General features: G+C 38.5%; 1 protein-coding gene across 5 annotated transcripts in view; it reads right to left on the bottom strand.

Moving 5' to 3' along the window:
- CDKAL1 (CDKAL1 threonylcarbamoyladenosine tRNA methylthiotransferase) overlaps window positions 1–23,567 on the bottom strand; it is a 673,848-nt gene that overhangs the window by 435,611 nt on the left and 214,670 nt on the right. For 3 of the 5 annotated variants that reach the window (XR_006779269.2, XM_087858100.1, XM_045795720.2), the window contains one exon: window positions 19,559–19,679. Coding sequence is in view for 3 of the 5 variants with exons in the window: in XM_087858100.1 (XP_087714226.1) it covers window positions 19,559–19,679 (121 nt within the window). In the remaining 2 variants the exon portion in view is untranslated. Of the gene's footprint in view, window positions 1–18,358; window positions 18,431–19,558; window positions 19,680–23,567 lie in introns of all 5 variants that reach the window. The other 2 variants (XR_015722607.1, XM_087858099.1) reach the window with 1 other exon arrangement.

Below are 23,567 nucleotides of genomic sequence, written 5' to 3'. Positions count from 1 at the left end.
GTTTCTGCGTGTAACTGTGTGTTCCCTCCGCTTCCTCTCCAGGACCCTCTCACCTCCGGGAAGCACTGCTCTGGGAACTACAACTTTAACTGTAGATTTGTCTGCATGTTCTCTAATTTTATATGGATGGTATAATGCAGTGTGTAATGGTTTTGTCTGAGTACTTTTGCGTAGTTATTCTTAGTTTCACCCATGCTTTCGCGTGTATCAAAAGCTAATTCCTTTATTTTGCTAGGTAGTATTACATTGTATGCCTGTGTCATAATTTGTCCTTTCATCTGGCAATGGACAGTGAATTGATTCTAGTTTATGGTTATTACAAATATTTCTATGATCATCTGATTTAAAAAATATATATCCAACAGTTTGGTATGTACATGGTCGTCCAACAGCTCCAGCAGGGCTGAATGCTCCTAGATACTGCTGACTCTGAATACTGAATTCTCTATGCTGTCGATTTTTCACCATTACATATTTTTATAGCCCCTGCAAAAAGGAGACTGCAATTCTTCCGTATATATGATTACACAGTGAATTTGAGGACCTGATTTTTATTCAGACAAAAAAAAAAATTCAAATTTAAACAAGTCATTATGGCAAAGTAGTTATATACTGTTGAACTTTTCCCAATTTTTTAAAAAGTATTTATTTATTTATTCATGTATTTATGTATATATGTGTGTAGGTATGCAAGTAATCTCTACCCCCAACATGTACGTATGTATGTATGTAGGTATGTATGTATGTATGTAAGTAATCTCTACCCCTAACATGGAGCTCGAACTCACAACCCTGTGATCAAAAATCGCTTTTCTTCCCACTGAGCCAGCCAGGTGTCCCAACTTTTGCAATTTTTATAGGCACAAGTTCCAAAGCAATAATTGCTTTCTTTATGCGAAGAGTAGCAAGAAAAACTGCAAGGTGGGTATGCATGTGTGGATAAAGGTAACACAAGCATACAGACATTGGCTTAACTGTGAGCCAAACCCTTTCTTCTGTGGCTGTGACATTTGTGTTCTAAGCAAATTCCACCCTTGCCCATTCCCACCTCCAGCAACAATAGAATACTTCTGAAAGCTGTCTTTCGATCAACAAATGGCAACTGGCAGGAACTGCCAAAATGAAAAAGAGTCTTCTTTAATGGGAAATGACAGCAGGTAATTAAAAAGTTTTATTTAATAAATCAAATCATGACATAATCCTGCCATTTAATTGTCTTGTTATTCATCTCATATTACCTTGAGGTGACAATATTCCACTCACCACTGAGTACAAATTCAGTAAGACTTCATTTACCCTCAGAAGCTGTTCCAAGACGAAGTTCTTCTCAAATACACAAAAGCAAACCCACCTCCTTTGTCCACATGACTTTGCTTTCCACTTAGAGGAGGTATAAACCTTTTTTCAAAAATTTCAATCTCCTACTTTGGTTTTCCACCTAAACATTTCTTAATATATTTTTCCTTTGCAGGATCAATTAATTTTTTTAAAAAAATTGTCATATGGTAATTTCTGTAATTTCTTAGAGAGAATATAGTTCAGTTCTATGAATTTTAGCACATGCATAGATATATATGGAACCACCACAGCAAGAAGAATATGGAAGAGTTCCATCACCCCAACATACTCCTTCCTGCTCTCCCTTTTATCCCCCCCTCCCCTCCCTCCACCTCTAAGCACTGGAAACCATTGATCTCTTCTCCATCATTACCATTTTCTCTTTTCTTGAATGTCATATAAATAAATCAGACAGTATATAACCTTTTTAAGCTGGCTTTGTCCACTCGGCACAATGCTTTTGAGATTCATCTGGGATGCTAAGGGTATCAATCATTCATTCATGTTTTCACCGCTCACCATCCCTCAAATGGATGTAACATAGTTTATTTCTCCATTCACCCCTGAAGGACATATGAAATGTTTTTGGTTTTGGACGATTTGAAAGGGAGCTGCTATAAACACTTGTATACAGGTTTTCCTATGAAGTCTTCATTTCTCATCCCCACAAGTGGGATTAACGGTAAGTTAAGGATCACACGGTAAATTGATGTTACACTTATTAGGGAAACTGCAAAACTGCTTTACAAAGTGGCTGTATCATTTTACATCCCTACCAACAATGTGTAAGAGGTCTAGTTGCTCCCAACCCCCACCGGATACTATCAGGATTTCTTAATTTTACCTATTCTAATATGTAAGTTAGCATAGCAATGATGCTTAAAACCTTCTATGTGCTTATTTGCCATTGGAATATCCTCGTTGGCTTAGTGTCTGTTCATGCCTCTTGCCCATTTTTTAAGTGGGTTTTTGGTTTTCACACTGAGGTTTGAGAGTTCTTCTGGATATTACTCCTACACTTGAGTATGGTATTAAATATTTTCTCCTAGTCTGCAGCTTACTCTTCATAGTATCATTCACAGAGCAAAATACGTTCATTTTGATGAAGTCCATCCTTTTTCCTTCTCTACATCATGCTTTGGGTAACATGTCAAAGAACTCTTTGCCTCTCCACAGGTCACAAGAATGTTCTCCTATGTTTTCTTCTAGAATTCTACAATTTAAAATTTTACATTTGGATGGTTAATACCAGGACTAATTGTCATTATCTGTGAGGTTTAAGTCAAAGGTGTTTTTTTTTTCTTTTTCCATATGGATAACTAGCGTTCCAGCAAAATTTGATGTTTTCACTGCTTTCCTGTTGGACAGACTTGGCACCTTTATCAAAAATCACCTGGCCATTCTGTGGGGGTCTCTTTCTGGACTTGTTGTTCTGTTCCCAATGACTTATGTGCCTATCCCTTCGCTACTACCACTCTATCTTGATCGCTGCTGCTTTAGAATAGGTTTTAAATTAGGGTGGTGTGATTCCTCCAATTTTATTCTTTTTGAAAACTATTTTAGGTGGCTCTAGTTCCTTTGTCTTCCCTTATAAAATCTAGGGTTCTCACACATCAAAAGAGAAGCCTTGAGTCTCAATAGCCTCTTTATTATCCCACTTAATTCAAGTCACTTAATAGAAAAGATAATTTCACTGTGTTCCACTGTTTATTCACCAAACATTAATGGCCAACGTGATACCATTTTCTGGTGTTTTGACCTATATATACTTCAATACAAGCTAACATAAAATACAATTTTACAATGTCTTGCAGCCAACAAAAGCTTCTAATCCTTCACCAAGCTCTAAAATCCTAAAGGTGAAGGTGTACCACACGTCAGAGTAACCTCTTCTGTCTGCCACAAATCAAGTTCTACAAGTTAGTGCAATGTGCAGGGCAGCCAAACTCTGGGCTGTGTGGCCCAGTGGGCCTCAGTTTCATCATCTATGAAAAGAACATTTTTAATCTCTAAAATCCTTTCCGGCTCTCACAGTCTCTGAATATATCAATCTGCCAAAAGGGGGTTTTTAATTATCCAAGAATAGAGTTGTATTAAGAAGGTGTGTGGGCAGTTGGTATTTGGCCATGGGGCTACAAAATAATAAAGGAACTTATTAAATAGTTTGCAGAATCTATCCCTAATTAAAAGGAGTTTTTCCCCCTTTGTAAGAAAGGCCTCAGACCATTCTCATTAGTTGGCAAGAGATCTCAAGCAATATAACCCATTAACAAAGAGTTTAAATCAACCTGCTGCTCACTGCGAACAGCCGTGTTATTCTGCTATCCATGTAAATATTCAGCAAAGACGTGTTACAAAGGACACACCCATATATTTCCAGTGGACATATTTAAATTCAACTAGTTCTTTCTCACCTACTGCACCAAAACAAGGAGGTTTTTTAGTGGGTTGTTTTTTTTTTAAGATCTTTAATTTATTTTGGAGAAGTACACACACCTGTACACACACACAAGAGGAGGGAGTGGGGGAGAAGGAGAGAAACCCCAAGCAGACCCCCCCACCGAGCACAAAGCCCCATATGGGGCTTGATCGCAGGACCCTGAGATGACCATCCGAGCCAAAATCAAAAGTAGGACGCCCAACTGACTGAGTCACTCAGGCGCCCCAAAGCAAAGAGGTTTTTAATAAAACATCCTAATTATATAAAAGTCAAAGATGTGGGTTCCAGGCATTATTTCATCCATTCACTCACAAACTCACACAAATGTCTGGATGGTTTAGTAACTTGATTACCCAAATGCCTATGTTGTTTTAGAAAGAAGGAATAAACATACATGGAGTTAAGAAAAAAGAAAGAGAACGCAGTCTAATTAATGATGATGATGACGATAGCAATCACTTATACAGTAATTATTATTTGCCAGATGATATCCTAAACTATGCACAGATATACTTAATCCTCACGAGAAGCCTACGAAACAGTTATTATTATATCATGAATGTTCCCACTTTAGAGATGAAAACCCCGATGCACAAACCAACTTGCTCAGAGTTACACACTGAGCACTGGAGCCAGATTCAGACCCACACCGTCTGGCTCCAGAATTACGCTCCTTAAGCTACGCCAAACAGCCCCTCATATTCGGTATATGAGGCTGCAATTTTTAGCTACATTTATGCTAAGATGGTAACTCTGGGCACATTATTTAATGTCTTCAACCTCAGTTTCCCTAAAATGGGGATAATAATGAAGACTTTGTAGTGGAATAGAGTATGTATCCTCTTAACTGTTAGCACTGTAAATGGTAATGTTTTAGAAAGCAATTTGAGGGGCGCCCGGCTGGTTCAGTCAGTAGAGCCTGCGACTCTTGATCTCAGGGTTGTGAGTTCAATCCCCTTGTTGGGCTTGGAGCTTACTTAAAAAAAGAATTTTTTTAAATTAAAATAATAAAGTTTTAAAAAAAATGCCTGTAGAAAGCACTTTGAGTTTATATTCCAAGAGCCATAAAACGGTTCTTAACTTTGACATAATTACACTTCTGTTAACTCATCCTAATAAAATATATTTGAAAATCGATGCTTTTTAATACGCAGTAGAGTTGACCCTTGAACAACACAGAGGGTTAGGGTGCCAACCCCCTGCACAATCAAAAATCCTCATAAAACTTTTGACTCCCCCAAAACTTTACTGTTAGCTGGGAGCCTTACCTTACTTACTGTTACTGACTACTTTACCTTAACTACTGTTGACCAGAGAAGACTTACTGGTAACATAAATTGTCTATAAACACATATTTTGCTTGTTATGTATATTATATACTGTATTCTTATAATAAAGTAAGCTAGAGAAAAGAAAATGTTACTAAGAAAATCAAAAGAAAAATACTTCTCATACAGGGCTGTATGAATACTTATTTAAAAAATCCACATGTAAGTGGACCCATGCAGTTCAAACCTGTTTTATTCAAGGGTTAACTGTAGTGTTAAACATGCTAAAGTTAATTGCAGTTAAAAACCATCAGAAAAGAAAGAAAATAAGAAGACAAAGATAAATTTATGAAGTACTGTATTCTAAAAAAAAAAAAATACTCTAAGTCTAGCTTTATTAAAGTTACTTTTTGGCTGTCAGCAATATATCTAAATTCAGGAAAAGAGCTCTTCCAAATGTCCACTCTTAAAAAAAAATAACCACACAACTAATCATTCTTTATTAAATGTAAAGAAGAAAACAGTATACTGGTGGTACTGAAGACCAAAATGCCCAAGTAATCAAAATATCTTAAATGATAATGGCCCCTCGTGGATGGATAGGAAACACAAAGTTGGAAGAATGGTAAGGGAACTACGCAATAATTTAGAGACGAAGAGACTGCAAGATAAGAGAAATCAGAGAATACGGATATGGCAGGATCAGTCAACCCAAGTGGTCCAGGAACCATTAGGATATAAGCAAAGCAGTGCTGGGTTAAAGAAAGGGAACTAAGAAATGAGCAAGCCACAGCGACGCGGCCTCCAATAAGCACTGTGGAGTGGTCCCAGGAAATATCCTAGGTAGGAGTCGTAGAACAGTCATACTGTGAATGCTGAATTATGAATCAGGGATGCAAGAATAAGATAACTTAAAAATCAAACACGAAACAAACCTGGAAACGCCTATACTATTCTCTCCTCTGTCATCCACTTAATGATAATCTACCACTAGAATTAAAGGTAACAGAGTCACATTATGTTTCCAAGGAGCCATTAGTGGGTGTCACTGAACACCACTGAACCTCGAGGCGGCAGACAGCACCCAGAGCCCCACTCTGTCCTCAAGGACACCTGACGCAGACAGATGTCTCTTTCGAAAATCAGTTCAACATGTCAACATCAGCGCTGCTACTGACACAGTGTCTTTGTCTTTATTGCTCTGCTTCTTACTTTGCATATAATTGTAAAATTAAGGCAGGAAAATAAACAAGTAAACCTAATAGGAGAAAGAAGTTGGGGTAGGCAGAAAGGGGTCTTAACAGTTTCACTCTTTGGAAATAAAATCAGAGGCGCTTAGTTCAACAGAGTGAACACAGAATCAACATTCAAAGGATCATGGGTTGTCTGAACTCCAGAGTGAGAACAGTATGTGACCCCAGTGACTGAATTCTCAAAGGTAATCAACTACCCAAGAAGGTCCCACCAGCTCACATGTTCCACGTGGTGGACACTATTATCGGACAAGCCTATTTTAGGCTATCCTACGTTATTCTTCTCTATATTTGTGGTCACTTCTAGGTACATGACCCTAAGTCACACACATATAAAAGGAACTGACGATTACTATACTCCATGAAGACTAAAACAATTATTTACCAGTCAGCTATGCTAGACTGGAACTCTCAGGGGGCAGGGATAAACTAGGCAAGCCTGGTTTCTTTCACTGCACTTGGAGTACTTGATACATATAGAGAGTCTGCAAATATTTGTGGAATAAATGACTGACGTAGTACAGAACCACCAAATATATGGACAAACCAATGAATTGAGCAGACCACCAATCTTGATATCTTCCAGGCACAAGGTGCTACCTGTCCTAAATAAATAAATCCATCCTTACACACCATTCTCATAAATTTGTAGAGGCACATGGGGAAAAGAACAACAGAGATGGGAAGGGGGGGTGGGGGAGGAAGAGAGCAGACTTAAAATCCCGGATCAGACAGTTTACGTTTTCCTCAAGAACTGTAATGGAACAACACATAAAAGGTACTTTACAGGGTAGAAAGATCTTCCTAAACCCCTATTACCTCTCACAATTAATAGCTATTTCAAGGAGAACCTAAAAAGAACCATAAAATATACATTACAAATCACAAAGCTACACATGTTGTTTGAAAACACAGAGCAGGATTTTAAAAAATGACCTTGCCTTAAACCCAGGTTCCTTAGTGAATTTACAGAAAAACAGACATTCCTCACAGACTGCTTCATCAGATAAAGTAAATGAGGTCGTAACTACATGGACTATTGCCTTTTTAAAAAGTCAAACAAAACATTCTGCTTTGTCAGGGTTACAAAAAATAAAACTGGTGCTACCATGCTGAGATGCAGCAAAAAAAAAAAAAAAAAATTAAAGTGGTTTCTGAAATAAATATGAGATATGTACTATTTTTGTGTTGAAGAAACTGACAAGCCTTTATCCACAATCATATGTGTAATCCAATTATCCTTAATTAAAGTTGGGCTAGACAAGTTTTGGAGGGTTTTTTTTCCCTTCCTGATAAGGGTTAGAAAATAAGTTTTCTTGAAGCAACAGGAAAATTGACAGATGGTAGCTCTTTGAATATAGCCAATCATCCAGTCTCAACGTGCCCTTCCCAATGCAACCCGTTTTCATGCACCCTAACTCAAGCACTGGTTAGAAAAGAAAAAAAAGGAAAAAAAAAAAAAAAAAGGAAAGGAAAGAAAAGAAAAGACAGGAACATCCAGGAGACCTCTACCTCTAAATCTGTATGATTTAGCAGGTTCCAAACACTAAACATCAAAATAGAGAACTCAAATCTCATTCCACTGGATAAACTGAATGCACCTTCAGAGACACCTGACAAGGATCCTCGCCCACCTCCCTTTGACAGCCCATTCTCTTTTTAAAAATCTGGGGCCCACAGCATCACCGCCAGGTTTAGTACAATATCTTCTATATTTTAGTCTCAAACTTCAGCTCACACTGGCATTCCTTTCAATCAACAACCACAGTCGGAATGAAAGGATAAAAAACTGAGCTACAGACCACTGACATCGGGGTTTCCTGGAAAAAGAACTGGTCAGACGAAGGGGTTCAAGTCAGAAACCTGCCACGTACTTCCCCATGGTCCTCAGCAAACTGCAACCTAATTAAGTCTCAGATTTCTCTTCTGTACAGTTGTGAAAGTAGTGAACTTAATAATAATCACATTGAATGGATGCTATATGCCAGGCAGGATGTTAATTACTTCAAACAGATGACCTTTCAATTCTCACAACACTATGATTATCCGCATTGTACAAATAAGAGAACCGAGGGGTTGAATAATTTATACAATGTCACACAGCAAATGATGAAATGAGGAGGCCAAGGTTTGAACCTAAGAAATCTCAAGCCACCTCTTTCTTTCCTTCTTCTACCATCCCCTTACTCAAAACACCACCATACTTACCGACTCATCACTCCCCATGTGGGGCACGGCCTGTATACATTCTCTATATATGACAATTCAACACCACTGTTCATGCGTGTGCTTTCCCACCTGCTTAAGTTGCCTTTGAACCCACCTAGGAGATAAACTTTGAGACACATCTAAATACCCAGTTTCTATGGAAGCCCTCCCTCACATCCCGACAATCCATCATGGTCCTAATATAACTCTGTCTACGTTGTATTGACAATGTTATAATTGTTTTGTGCTTGTTTTCTCTCCTGTGGGATTCTCAAGGGCAGACACCAACACCAAATGGACACATCTATCTATCCTCAGCACTTAACATATGTTCCACCACATTTGTTGAGTAAATAAATGTCCAGACGGGGGCTCTTTAGTTTCCTTAATGAACAAGCGTAAAAGACTTCTGCAATAGAATTAAAAAAAAAACAACTTTCTAAACTGTAAGCACATCTGTAACTATTTATAATTAATGTACCTCCTCACCATATAATCTATGAACTAACCTGAAGAAAGTGTTAACCATTCTACTCAATTAACCATAATCTAAGGTTTCCTTAATGCTCTGCCTAAATTTAAGTATTTTTAAATTTTCAGTTTTTTATCATCCCTTCCTCAAACTACATGGTTTTGTTTAATAAGAAAAGTGGTAAGCAAGTTGTACTTTTTAGTTAGGGCAATGGTATATCCTCTAACATGCTAGAATTTGAAATGCTTTTTTAAAACCATTTCTTTATATACAGTTACTAAAACAGTTGTATATTCATTTCAAAATTTATATAAAACAATGATTACATAAAGAAGAATTTACAAAATTTAAGATTAAATCCCCATCCTACTACTGCCTGAAATTTCTAGCTGGGCCTCTTATTCCAAGGCATTTATTACACCAGCATTAGAAGTTCTACTTCATGATAATTATTTCTCAGGTATGAACCAATAGTGCCATCCACTGTTCTTACGAATGATCTTTCCCAAATCCAGTTTTATAAGGCACTAAAAATAAGATTACTTTAAAATTTCATGTCAACAGTATTTAAGTGAAAATAGGGTATTTGGGGATTTCATTGAAGATATCAAAAAAACTGCAAATTTCAGAACAACTAGTTTTTGGATAAAAGTAAAAATGTAACAAGTTCAAAATTGCCATAAATACTTCAATTTCACACATTTAATTGTTGGAGATAAGTTTCACTTCATTCATAGTCCAAATTATCATATTCTCTTTTTCTATAAAACAATTGTCTAGAGCAAGAGAAAAGTAATTAGAATTACACTCCAGTTCAGCCAGAAGAAATTTTCTGCATTTGAGTAACACTGCTGTCACTAAAATACTAAAATCTTTATGAAGTGAATACTGTGAAAAGACACTGTACCGAAAGCTATGGGAGAAACTAAGCTTAATTTTTTTTTTAAGTCTGTCGTTCACTTAACACTGGACAAGTGAACCGGGAGATTGATAAGTTGATGATGAACTGAATGAACTCCTAACTTTAAACTGCAGTACTAGAAACTTCCTTGCCCAGATGGTACAAAGGATGAAGAGAAAGGAAGGGGGGAGGAGGCTCGGAGAATACTGGCAGAGTGGAGGATACAGCAACATCAAAATTCTAAGGAAAACACTTACTCAAGTACTCATACTGTGTTGGACGACACATAATAGGTAGTTGTGTCTACGTCGGAAAAGAGATCAGCTCTAAGAGGGAACTAATTTATCTGACTCACCACGCCAGAAAACAACAGTGCCTGTGACTCCAAACTCAAACGCAGAGCTCTCTCCAACGCGCCACGGACTCCAGCGCCTTCTCCAGGAATAAGCCAGGCTCGTGATCAGGAAATAAGGTTCTTGGCCTCCATAAATTTATAGTAGAACAAGAGTAATAACAGCTTTCTGCTCATCTTAGGGACGTGCTGAAAGAACAGTTACAACCTCTCGATTCAGGCCTCACAAAAACCATGTTAGGACTTCTACAGTTTACTTTTGAAAGAATTTAATGTAGAGAGCATAATATAAAATGTGCAAGTCACTTTAAGCTACAACTCTAAAGAACAGTCTCTGTTTTCTAGTAATTAATCAGGAAGACTGTCTTCCAGAGATTACCTTTGGTCAACAGCAGAGGCTTTTTGCAAATTAGCACAATAAATGACCGATGTTTTCACTTGTGAAAGTAGTAGTTAGCTGCTAAGGACAAGTGGTTAACTACTAGCATAAAAGGTATTAGAAACAAGATCTAAATAGTGAAATCAGTGGCACTCGAGGTAAGTGGACTGGCTAAAATATTCTCCACAACAGGGTAAAGGATCTTTTAACACACTAGCTGAGACCAGTGTTTCTCAAACTATAGTGACAGACCAGGATTTTGATTTCCAACCTCTTGTAAATCATTACTTTTTAATTCCAAGATATTGCAGCAATGGTAAACTATCTTAAAAGTTTCTAAAATGTTTGCTCTTAACGTCTCCACTTATCGTAGAACAGCCACCAGTAGTCAATGACCCAGCACTGGGCTGTGAACCACACTTTGGTTTGGACATTAAGGATATTATTCTGGCTTAGTCCCTACTTGACCATCACTCCAGACACTGGTAGAGGATTCTGGCTGACGGAGGCTGACCATACCGTCTCACTGGGCTCAAGTGAACCTTTCATGCAAGCTGTGATTTAATCACCTAAAAGGAGTGAGAATCAGGACTTCACCAGGCTTACAAGAACAGCTGGACTGTGCCAGCTTGCTTGATAAGTTCTTATTACAGATTCTGGACTGGGACTTGCTTTCATTATAACCTGACAGCTCGGTTATAAGGAAGCAACTGACCCCCACTGATAGGCTACTGTCTATCAAAAACCCCCATAATGAAATTGGCTTGGGCTACTCTGCAGTCATCAGTGCCTGATATATAAAAAGTCAATACTGACCCACAATGTTTAAAGAAGAGAATGACTATATAGTCTTCCAAATCCTTCTGGGAAATGTCTTATCTTGAGATTCTGTCCCTTGGAGAGACGTGTTGTGGCCTTCCAACGGCTGTGTCTAAGGATGGCCCCGAAGCTGAAGGAGCTGCTCTCAAGAGAGCATATTCAGATGAAGGCCATGATTTACATCAACAGGACACTGGAACCACAGTCTAGCATGAACTAAAAAAAATTTTTCATTTCTTCACACGATGCTAACATATAAAAACTCAATAAATTGTTACTGAATATACTAAAATATGCAGTCCATTTCAAAGACATTATAAGATTTTCCAAACTATCCTCGCACAATATTAAAAGGATTCACCCTAGTAGGAGTGTGATCCCACATATATTTAACCGTCTGACAGGCTTTCCTTGGAACCTTAATTAAAAGCTTTTTAGATGCTTCTAATTAAATACCTCTGAAAAAATTTTTTATACAGTGTAATCTTCTGAAAGCTGTAACTTAAGAGTAACAGAAAAGGATGGCATTTGAGGCTTCTATTTTCCGCACGTGTACTGACGATGATGGTAGTCCTGTTTGATGTCAAAGGTCAGGGAAACCATTTTACTGTGCGGCTGTCACTGTGTCTCACAGAGGGACAGTGAGGAAATGTCTGAGTATCTCACAGCTCTCAAATTCGAGGTCTGCGGTCCCTGCTGTGCACCCTTGGCCCCTAGAAAGATAGTCACGCTGCGATCTAAAAGCATTCCCCAGAATACAGAATAGAAGGAGACCCAAATCCTCCCCATCCAGGAGCTGCAATTAAGTCTGTGTTTAGAGCTGTGTGTTTTGGATTAATTCATTCCATGTTAGTTACCTGTTGACTTGGGAAATGTTTACCTTTGCATATATCATAATACCTAACACAATACCTGGTAATGTGTAAGCACATAATAATTGTATTTTCATATGTACTGTCATGATGTCTAGTTATTAACTATTTCATGTTGTAACCATTAGAACCAGAAGGTAACAAAATGTTGTTAGTTGTGATTGTATTTCTCTAAAAACAACTCTACTTATATAAAATAAATTATCGCTCATACATTCATTCATCCATTCAAATGTTTAGAGAGCACCTATGAATCCAGCACTGGGATAGAGATGGTAAATTCTAGATACTACAGAAAGAAAGTGAAAACATCCAAGTTAGCAAAAAACGATAATAAATTCAACTATGTAATCTCAAAGAAAATTAGATTCCCCCTTAAAGGTTCCCATATACCATCATTTTATGTCTGACAGATGGCAAGTAATAAGAAAAATGAGATAAATCTTAAAAGAGAAAGTATTAGTAAAATATTACAGGGTCAGACAGTATTTTCTGAGATGTGCTCAGCCCAGGGGAGGATTATCCCTTTCAACTAGGGATAATCTGAGAGTAGGACCTAAAAAGCGATACAACTTCTATCAGAACGGCAAAGCAGCAACCAACTCTTGGCTTTGGGAGAACAAAAATTGCCAAGAGATTGTCAAAACTGATGACTTTAATAGTGACAGAAAAGGCAAAAATGAGGCACAGATTTTCTTGATGGCCCAATTTCCAACTTTTTACTCTTTGTCTCTATGCTTCCTACGACTTTCTGTCTCCTCTACTAGAAAAAACAAGGCAATCACACACATGGGGCCCCTAACAAAACCCGAGCTTTCCAACCTCGGCACACTTCCTTTGTCTGTGCCCAGGATGACTCCTTATTACATGGACCACACTGTTGGATTGACACTTTATTTTAAAATCTACATAAACACTCACATATACTCTACTTCAGAACTACAACCCCATTCTACCAATTTAATGAGAAAAATGAAACACTCTGGCATGAATCTTCAAATTTTTGTCTTTACCTCAGAAACTAGCTTATTTCTGGCCAAATATTTAATTCGAATCTAACATGTGGTGTCACTTCCAGCTTACAGAAAATACGCAGCGTAGAGTAACAACTGAACACCAACACCAATGGGAGGAAGAGAGGCGAAAGAGTGCTGACAAATCCTGGGGAGGGAGGCTGGTATTTCAATCAAGAACTCACCCTATCTCGAGTCAGGGCCATCAGAAGATTGAAGTTTATTAACTAAAACATAAAGGGACAAAACATGGAAACACTACCCTCTCTTTCACCTGCTAGCACGAAAGAATGGAAACACTTTCTGTGCACTCAATCATTTAAGAGCTTTAAGTCCTACACTTGGGCTTACTCATGTCCTTTACTCCTATACCTACGGGGGCACAAAAGTGTCCTTCTTCCTTGCCCAGGCTTACCTTTCCATCTGTATACAGGATCCTATTGAAACAGTTCCTGCTGTCAATACATTTCTACTCCTTACCCCCCTGCCTCTTAACAGGCTCAGACAGAAGCATCTTTCCGTTCTCTAGAGACCACTTCTCTTCCTTTATAGTTAAACTCCTCAAAAGAGTAATCTTCCTGGAGCAAAACTTACTAATTTTGAATCTGGTTTTTAATTTTCCCACTCTCCTGAAATGGTTCACTTATCCCAGCACTATTTTTCCTAAAGGGGTCAAAAGCAATTGATGGGATGACACTCCCTATTCACACACCTTCCTCTGACTACTTCTAGTTCATAGATGACTCCTCCCATTTCCTATGCATAGGCCACGAGCACTCACCTTCAGTGACCTCACTCATTCACATCTCTCCAACTAAAGCTCTTTGGGGCCTTGTATTTCCATCCCTCACCATTCTTTGGAACTTCCAAATCAATGGTTACAAGTAACTCTACCGGAGTATGCCAAAGCCCATTTTCTTAATCATGACACAGTTCTGCCATCCTTACTTTTCATTCCCCAAACTACCGCTCGAGCCCTCAGTCTTTCCTGGTGGGGTTGCTATAATGACCTCATAAGTGACCTCCCTGTACCTATCTTCCAACACCAACTCACATTACAAGCTGGTACCAGAATAATCTTCCTACTGCTCAACTGAGTATTTCTCACCTCTGCTCCAGACATCAGTGGCTCTCCTTGTCCCTCACTAACTGAATTAAGTGTAATTTCTCACCCTGGGGCAATTACATTCTTCACAGAAAAGATGATTTATCCCACTTTTCCTTGCATATGTTGGAAACACTAGACTGCCCAGAAAAACTTACCTTCTTTACAAACAACTCACATGGTCCACTCATACGCCTTTGCTCATTCTTTTCTCTACCTACAATTTTCTCATCATACCATCTTGCTCCCTGGAACTATGCATGCCAAATGGGAATTAAAGCTGCAGATGATATTAAGGCTTCTAGTCAGCTGATATTAAAACAGAGAGAGTACCCTGGATTATCCAGGTGGCTCCAATATCATCAATTAAAAGCAGGAGAGAGAGTGTGAGGAGAAAGGCAATACTGCAGGCTCTGAAGATGGAAGAAGGGACCATAAGGAAGGAATCCACGTGGGTGCCCTTTCGAGGTTGAAGAAAGGGAATAAACAGATTCTCCCCAACAGCCTACAGAACAGCCCTGCCTATACCAGGATGTTAGCATTGCAAGACCTGTGTTAGACTTCTGACTCTCGGAACTGTAACATAAGAAATTTGTATAGTTTTAAGCCACCCAGCTTGTGGTCATTTGAAACTGAATATACCTCCATATATAATTATCACAATTCTACCTATCTTTCAGGGCCCATTTCAAAAGTCTCTATAACGCAAAGATTATTCAGCTCCCACAAGATCCTTCTCTGCCAACCACACTGGAGAGGCTTCCTTGCTCCTTTGAACCCACAAAAGTATCTGATGGACATAATAGGTAAGTCTTGGTCTTAGCCACTTACCAGCTACATGACAGTGTGAAGTCCCTTAACCTCTCTGTACTTTACTTTCGTCATCTATCAAAAAACAATCTCATGAGGCTGTTGTGAGGATTAAATACAGGAAAGAATATACATTTCAAAGAATTGTGTCTGGCACACAGTAAGCACTCCGTTCGCATTAGCAATCATCATTAACTTTATTCTCACCTGTTTTTCAGAGTCATGGCCACATCACGGTCTTATCACCATCCCAGACATGTGCCTCCCCACGCTTCCTCTGCAGGGCGTCTCTACTGCACGAGAGACAGTCTAGAAACAGTCTAGGTGTACTAGGTGAGTGGCAGCTAACCTCAAAAAGCTCACCTCAGAAGACGAGAGAGCGCTGGAAACTGGAGCAATGAATCAAGTGGACCAAAATTTATATACTCACTACAGCAAATATAAATAAAGATGGATAACTGAATGCCACGGAGAGGGTTTAGGAGAAAAGATAAATGTTAGTTAGGAAATGAAAGGCACCCTCATTAAAGACACTGTGATCAAGTCAGTAATTCTCTCAGCTCCTCCAGAATCTAGGATGACCTGAAATTTTTACTTCTTCATTGGTAAAGCAATTAATACATTCCTTTTACTCCTTTAGAAATGTAACAAAGCGTAACAACTTTGTGAATTCTAATAGTAACTTCAACAATTTACTAACATATACAATAAAACGCTGCAAATGTGAGCCTTTTCCCAAATGGAGAATGGAAAATTTATATGAAATTTAAGATGTCCATTTTTAATGTGAAAGCAATAAGACTTTGTCAAGATTTTGATGGAAAGGATCATTTTCTCTTGAAAGAAATAATTATGGATATACCTCTTTTAAAACATTTGAATGTAAGTTTAAAAAAGAAAAAAAAAAAAAAGCAATAAGCTCCACCAGAGGTAAAAAATAAAATCCAAGCTAAGATGTTAAGAGAGACACCGTGACAGATGCCTACGAGGATGCTCTCACCTGAAGGCTGATGATAAGGCTACAACTGATTCAGGAAAGTGATCAGTAGTCAGAGAAGGTTAGAAACTCCAATCTCAATTTAGAGACAGTATCAACTAAATTATCTTAACATCAAAAGCATATTTGCTAATTTACTTACTAAGGGTCAGTTCTACATGGTAATATGAGAGAATGATAGCAAACATCCAGTGAGCTTTAAAAGGTTTATACTGTAGGGGCGCCTGGGTGGCTCAGTCAGTCAAGTGTCCGATGCCTGATTTCAGCTCAGGTCATAATCTCAGGGTCATGAGATCGAGCCCTGTGTCAGGCTCCACACTCAGTGGGGAGTCTGCTTGAGGACTGTCTCTCTCCCTCTCCCTCTGCCACTCCCCCTGCGATCACACTCACAGGTGCACGTGCCCTCTCCCTCTAAAATAAATAAATCTTTTTTGAAAATTTAAAAAGCAAAAAGTTTATACTGTAGCCTCATTTTAAGAAATGCTAAATCCAAGAGAAGGGAAACCCAAATAAAATAATGTGAAAGATTTTAACTTAATGCCATTTAAAATGGCTACCTAAAGCAAATTTCTTAACATTTCTTATGGCAACAAAAGACAGTGATGGCTTTAAAATGAAACATGTATTCAACAAATATTTACTATATGCTCAACTTTGTACTAGACACTGAACTCAGAAATAATACTTGAAATACTTTCAGAGCCCAAGCTTACAATTTAAAATATAAATTATGCAGTCTCGAAGTGCCATAACGAAGATAAGTAGGGAATGTGGTAAATGGACATGGAAGGAGGGATGCATTCAGCCCAATCACGGACAGAAGAATAGGCAGTCACCCAAAAAGAGCACATAACTGCACAGGGAAGGATTACCAGCACGCTGAATGGGGAAAGGATAAGACGTGCCAGGGATACCTGATGGCGTGCCCAGGGGCCTGCAGTCAAGGCAGAGGAGAACCTTGAGTCTGGGAATCTCAAGCTGTTCAGTGTGACTGAACACTGGAAGGTCAGGCAGGAAGTGACCACATGAAGAAGTACAGAGAAACGAGAAAAATAATGCATTTTTGAAAACCAACAATTAAAAACAACACTCCAGAGGTCAACAAGAGCTGCAAAGTCACCTTGAAGAAACCAAATGGATCTAAATATAATAGCATTTGATAAACCCCAAAATATTAACATGCTTAAAGAAACGTATCTTGGCAAAAAGGGGATGATCAATCCTATATTGAAAAACAAAAGAGAGAGAGATTCTCAGAACCACTTGACTTTGCCCTCCTAAACGCATTGTTCAGGAGAAAGCATCTTAGCCAAACTCCAAGTATTACTGTCCAACTGGTAAGGCAATCTGTACTGTGAAGAGAATTTAGCATAAACCCATTAAAATTTCAAATTATAAAAATCAATCATTCATTCATTCAGTAAGTAAATATTTATTAAATCCCTGCTGTGTACGTTCTTCCATATTCTAAGGATACAGTGGTAGGCGAGAGAGTCGAAATTCCCTGCCATCTTGGAGGTTATTAAATGCCAATGAGGAGACAGAATTAAAATATAAAGAAGTCATATATATTTCAATAATGAGAAGCGTTACAGAAGAAAATAAAGCAAACATGGAGGATGGGGAATGTAGGGATATGGCAATTTTAGGTAGGAAATCAGGAGTAAAAAGAAAAACTGCAGTAAAACTGAAGGAGGGAGGAGAATGGAGACAGAGGGAAAAGCAAACAGCCTTATGCTTCTAACTTGGCTCAGGCTCAAAAGAGAGAATATATTAGATGCTCCAGTCAATGTGATAACTCCATTCCTCACTGCTATATTCTGATTTAATTACTAGCCTCTGAGCTTGATGAGTGCAGGTTTCTGAATCTTCAACGCTGAAGGCCAGACGTTGGTCCTGGACAAATTCACCAAGGCAAACGAAAGTTACCCCAGGCGGCTTTTAGGGAAAAACCAAATGACTTCTTCAACCTTCCTTGATCTTTGGCAGCGGTGAGAAGGATTAACCAGAAGGTGATAAAACTAGAGAAAAGATGACCAGTGACAACAGAGCTGCAAATATGTGGGAGGAAATGGAGGCACTGCTTAGAGAGAGGGAGAACGATGCTGGAGAAGGAGAAAGACAAGCTCACCTGCTCTCCACAGGAAACAGCATGAAGGAAGCAAAGGACAGAGGAAAACAATTCCAGAAAAGAGGAAGGAGGCTGAAATCAAAAAGACACAGGACAGGAGTGCCTCGGTGACTCAGTTGGTTGAGCACCTAACTCTTGATTTTGGCTCAGGTCATGATCTCGGGATCGTGAGATCGAGCCCCGCATTGGGCTCCGTGCTCACCCTGGAGTCTGCTTGAGAGTCTTTCCTTCTCCCTTTGTCTCTACCCCTCCTCCCGCTCATGTTCTCTCTCTTCCTCTCTTAAATAAAATCTTAAAAAAAAAAAAAAAGAAGCAGCAGGATAGCTTAAACCGTTCAAGGCAGTTTTGTGAATGGAGTGACTCCCATGATTTAAAGAACAGAAGGCCCTGGCCTCTTCAGACTTTCAGACCACACTAATGTTGACGACAAATTCCATAAATGCAAATAAAATGAAGTACAAATGAGCACACCAAAAATCAGTAGTAAGGGTCAGGAACTTCAGACTAAGATGTGAAATTAAGAGTACTTAATATTCAGTGAACGATGCTTCTTTTTAGTTCAAAGCTCATAAGGGCAATATTTTTTTTTTTAAGATTTTATTTATTTGAGGGAGAGAGAAAGAGAGCGCAAGCAGGGGAGGGGCAGAAAGAGAGGGAGAAGCAGACACCCCGCTGAGCAGGGAGCCCGATGCAGGGCTCGATCCCAGGACCCCAGGATCATGACCTGAGCCGAAGGCAGACGCTTAATCAACTGAGCCACCCAGGAGCCCCACGGGCAACATTTTAAAACATGTATTTCAGATAGTTAATAATCAAAACATGGTTAGTATCTCGGGCATTATTTACTATAACTCTATTGAAAAAACAAAAAAGATGAGTATGTTAACCATTCCAACAACAAAACACTCTTCTTAAAAATATTTTAACCCAAGGGCACAGCTGGAAAATGAAATCCATGTTTATTACCAAAAAGATATTACAATAATATTAATCGAAGACCTAAAACCTTGCTGCAAATATACATGTAATTTGTACACAGGGAACATTTAAGAGGAAACTATATTCATGTGATTTAGAGCTTTTTGATTTTTCTTTCCCAAGAAAATGTTCAACTGCTTTACTCTGTCACATGTCCAGAGGGAAAACCTGAATTCATGGACTATACTGAATATTGTATGAGTAAGTTTGAGAGACACTTACCCAGTATTGATGGAAATGATTTCTATCAGGGGATTCTTCCTGATCTTTGGCAAATCCAATCGCGCTCCACCCAAGCGCTTTCCATTATCCTTTTTCTGACCCAGCAGTCTCACAGAGTGACCTTCAAATAAAGCATATAAATACACATTAACATCAGCCACAGAACTTTAATTTACTGCTCTCAAATGTGTTAATATTTTCATTTACCTTCTTCTCTTATGAAACAAACAATATATATACGTACACACATATATGTATATATATGAGAAGATGTGATCATTGACCTAAGAAATACTGCCAAAGCTGTGTGTGCGTCCTGCAGTCAAAACTGCTTTGCTTATAATATTTACACATTTCTACTCCACAGATGACAGAAACAGAAATATCCTCAGAACGTCATTCCATAAGGTATGCTTGCTCTCAAGCATTGACCAGATACATATATGAAGCAGGAAGGGTTCACTTGGGCACTGGGCCTGCCAGCCAACTCACTGTTGGCAGATTAAAAAAAAAAAAGCAAAAGCAGACTATCTGCTCAAAGCAAACAGCAAATCAAAGAAATAAAGAATTAAAAAGCTGAGATAAGACGACACTTTAGGGTCGGATTTTTAAAAACAAAAGCTTTTAAACATTTTTTAAAAATATTACAAAAGAAAATCAGACTATTTCCAAGAGCCATAAAAAGTTTTGTAACTTTGAAATTATGAATTAATTGCAATGGTAGAAAATATGCAAAACAGTACTAAGACTTCCCATACCTTCAGATTTCCAATTATTATTTTTTCCATGTTTACTTTGTCCTTTGTTCATTATATACATAGTACTTTTTTATAACTTTACTGAGGTACATTCTGTAAAATTCACTCCTTGTGAGTATACGATTTAATGATTTTTTTTTAAAGACTTATTTCTTTGACAGAGAGAGAGAGAGAGCACAAGCAGGGGGAACAGCAGAGGGAGGGGGAGAAGCAGGCTCTCCACTAAGCAGGGAGCCCGACCCGGGGCTTGATCCTAGGACCCTGGGATCATAACCTGAGCCGAAGGCAGATGCTTAACCAACTGAGCCACCCAGGCGCCCCCAATTTAATGATTTTAAGTAAACACATGCAGTTGTACAATCATCACAACAACCCAGTTTTAGAACATTTCCATCACCCCCTAAAAATTCCCTCAAACTTATTTACAGTCCACCCTTGCTCCCATTCCAAAATACATCACATTCTGTTCATCTGTTACCGGCTGGTAAACCTTTGGATTGTTTCCAATTAATGCCTATTAGAGTAATGCTTCTATGAATTCAAGTCTTCATGTGGACATACGTTTTCATTTCTCTTGGACATACTCCTAGGAATGGAACTGCTGATCCTAGGGTCAATTTATATTTAACTTTGTAAGAAACAGCTGTTTTCCAAAGTGATGGTACCATTTTATATCCTAGCAGCAACGTATGAGGGTTTGAGTTCCCCCACAATGTCAACAAAGACCTCATGTTGTGACTTTTTTGATAATAGCCATTCTAGTGTGGTTTGAATGAATATGCATTTCCATAATGACTAATGATGCTGAGCACCTTTCTATGTGTTTATTAGCCAACTGCATGCCTTGTTTGGTAAAATGTTGTGATCGTTAATTTTTGTGTGTCAATTTGACTACGCCACAGGGTGCTCAGACATTCAACCACACTTTATCTTGGGTGTTTCTGCAATGGTGTTCTTGGGTAAGACTGACATTTGAATCAGGAGACTGACTGACACTAGTGGGCCTTATCCAATCAATCAAAGACCTGAATAGAACAAAAACGGTAAGAGAGAACAACTTCTGCTGGACTGAGGAGCCACGTCACTGCTTTTTCCAGCCTTCGATTCTGACCGAAATACAGGCTCTTCCTGCGTCTTCTTTCTGCCCAATTGCAGACTGAAACTTACACCACCAGCTCTACTGATTCTCGGGCCTTTGGACTTGGACTGGATGGACACATCAGCTCTCTTTGATCTTTAGCTCGTGGACTACAGTCTTGGGAATTCTCAATCCCCATAATGCCTCCATAATGGTGTGCACCAATTCCTTATCATACATTTCTTTTCAACACACACACACACACACACACACACACACCCTACTAGCTGTTTCTCTGGAGAACCCTCACTAATATAAATGTCTACTCTAGGAGTCTCCCAGTATTTTAACTGGAGTAACTGCCTTATAACAGAGTTATAAGAATTCTTAATTCTGCTTACACAATCTTTTTCAGGTATGTGATCTGTAAATATTTTCTCGCAGTCTGCAGCTTATAGTTTCACTTTCATGATGGTATCTTTTTAAAAGTAAATGTTTTTCAATTTAATGAAGTGCACCTTCTCAATTTATTTCTTTTATAGCTCATGCTTTTGCTCTTCTAGCTAAGAGCTCTTTGCCTAGCCCAAGAGCAAAGAGATTTCTCCTGTATTTTCTTCTCGAAGTCTCGCTGTTTTAGGTTTTATCTTTAGATCTAGGATCCGTTTTGTTACTTTTTGTGTATAAGGGTCTAAGTTCATTTTTTGCATATGGATATACAATTGTCCAAGTGCCATTTCTTTTCCCTCCTCCCTCTTTGTGCTATTGTTGTCACACATATTAACAGACAGCTGCATAAACTCCAAAAAGATAGTGCCATAATTATTGTTCTATACAACTGTATAGTTGTTGTTGTTTGGTGGGGGGGAGGCAGAGGGAGAGACAGAATCTTAACCAGGCTCCACAACCAGCACAGAGCCCAACATGGGGCTCGATCTCACAACCCTCATGACCTGAGCCGACATCAAGAGTTAGACTTTTAACTGACCGAGCCACCCAGGCGCCCCACAACTATATAGTTTTTAAAAAGAGGAAAAACATACATTTACAGATGACTTCATATTTACCCATATATTTAACCATTTCTAACACTCATTCCCTCCTGAGAATTCAACTTATCATTTGATACTACTTCCTTCCTGCCTGAAGAACTTTCTGTACTATTTCTTATAGAGGAAATCTGCTAGCAACAGAGCGTTTGCTTATCTGGGAGAGTCTTTATTTTGTTTAATTTGTGAAAGATACCTTTGCTGGATATAGAATTATTAGTTGACAGTTTTCTTTGAGCACTGAATACAGTTGATCCTTAAACAGAAGTGAGCTCCACCAAACCCCATACAGTTGAAAATCCATGTATAACTTTTTTGACGCCCCAAAAACTTACCTACTAATGGCTTACACCGTTTACCAATAACATACACAGTTGATTAACAATTATTTTAAATGTCATATGTATTACATATTCTTACAATAAAATAAGCTAAAGAAAAAGTTATGAAAAGCATGAGGAAAATAACACTTACAGCACTGGATTGAAAACAAATCCATGGAGAAGGGGACCGCACAGTTCAAAAACCATGTCAACTGTCAAAGGTCACTACCTTTGACTCTGTTGCTTCTGATAAGTCAGTTATCGATCTTAATGATGTTCCCCTTGTACATAATGTGTCACTTTTTTCTTACGCTTTCCAGATTTTCTCTAAGTGTGGATCTCTGTGATTTTCCTACATGCGATTCATGTGGCTTTTTGGCTCTATAAAGTAATGTGTTTTGTTTTTGTTTTTTTTTTTATCAAGTTTGGGAAGTTTTCATACAGAACTTTTTTTTTAAAAAATGGGGGGGGGGCACTTTTTCTGGATCTTCTTCTGTGGCTCCATGACACACTTGCTGGTGTGTTGGATGCTGTCCCACAGGTCTCTGAGTCCTTGCTGATTTTTCTTGTTATTCAGAGTGGATCATTTCTATTGATCTACCCTCAAATTTACTGAGTTTTTTTTATTTGCCATCTCAAATCTGCAATTGAGCCCCTTGAATGAACATTTAATTTCACTTACTGTACTTTTCAACTATAGATGTCCCCTTGGCTCTTTTTTTATCATTTCTATCTTTTTGTGATTCTGTACAAGTCACTGCCATCATCCTTTCCTTAAAGGCTTTTTACATGGTTTTATTTAGT

The sequence above is a fragment of the Ursus americanus genome, chromosome 32 (assembly GCF_024610735.1).
Source record: "Ursus americanus isolate L20-20 chromosome 32, mUrsAme1.1.p, whole genome shotgun sequence".
NCBI lineage: Eukaryota > Metazoa > Chordata > Mammalia > Carnivora > Ursidae > Ursus > Ursus americanus.
Note: the sequence above shows the minus strand (reverse complement) of the source record. Positions and strands in the feature narration are given on the sequence as shown.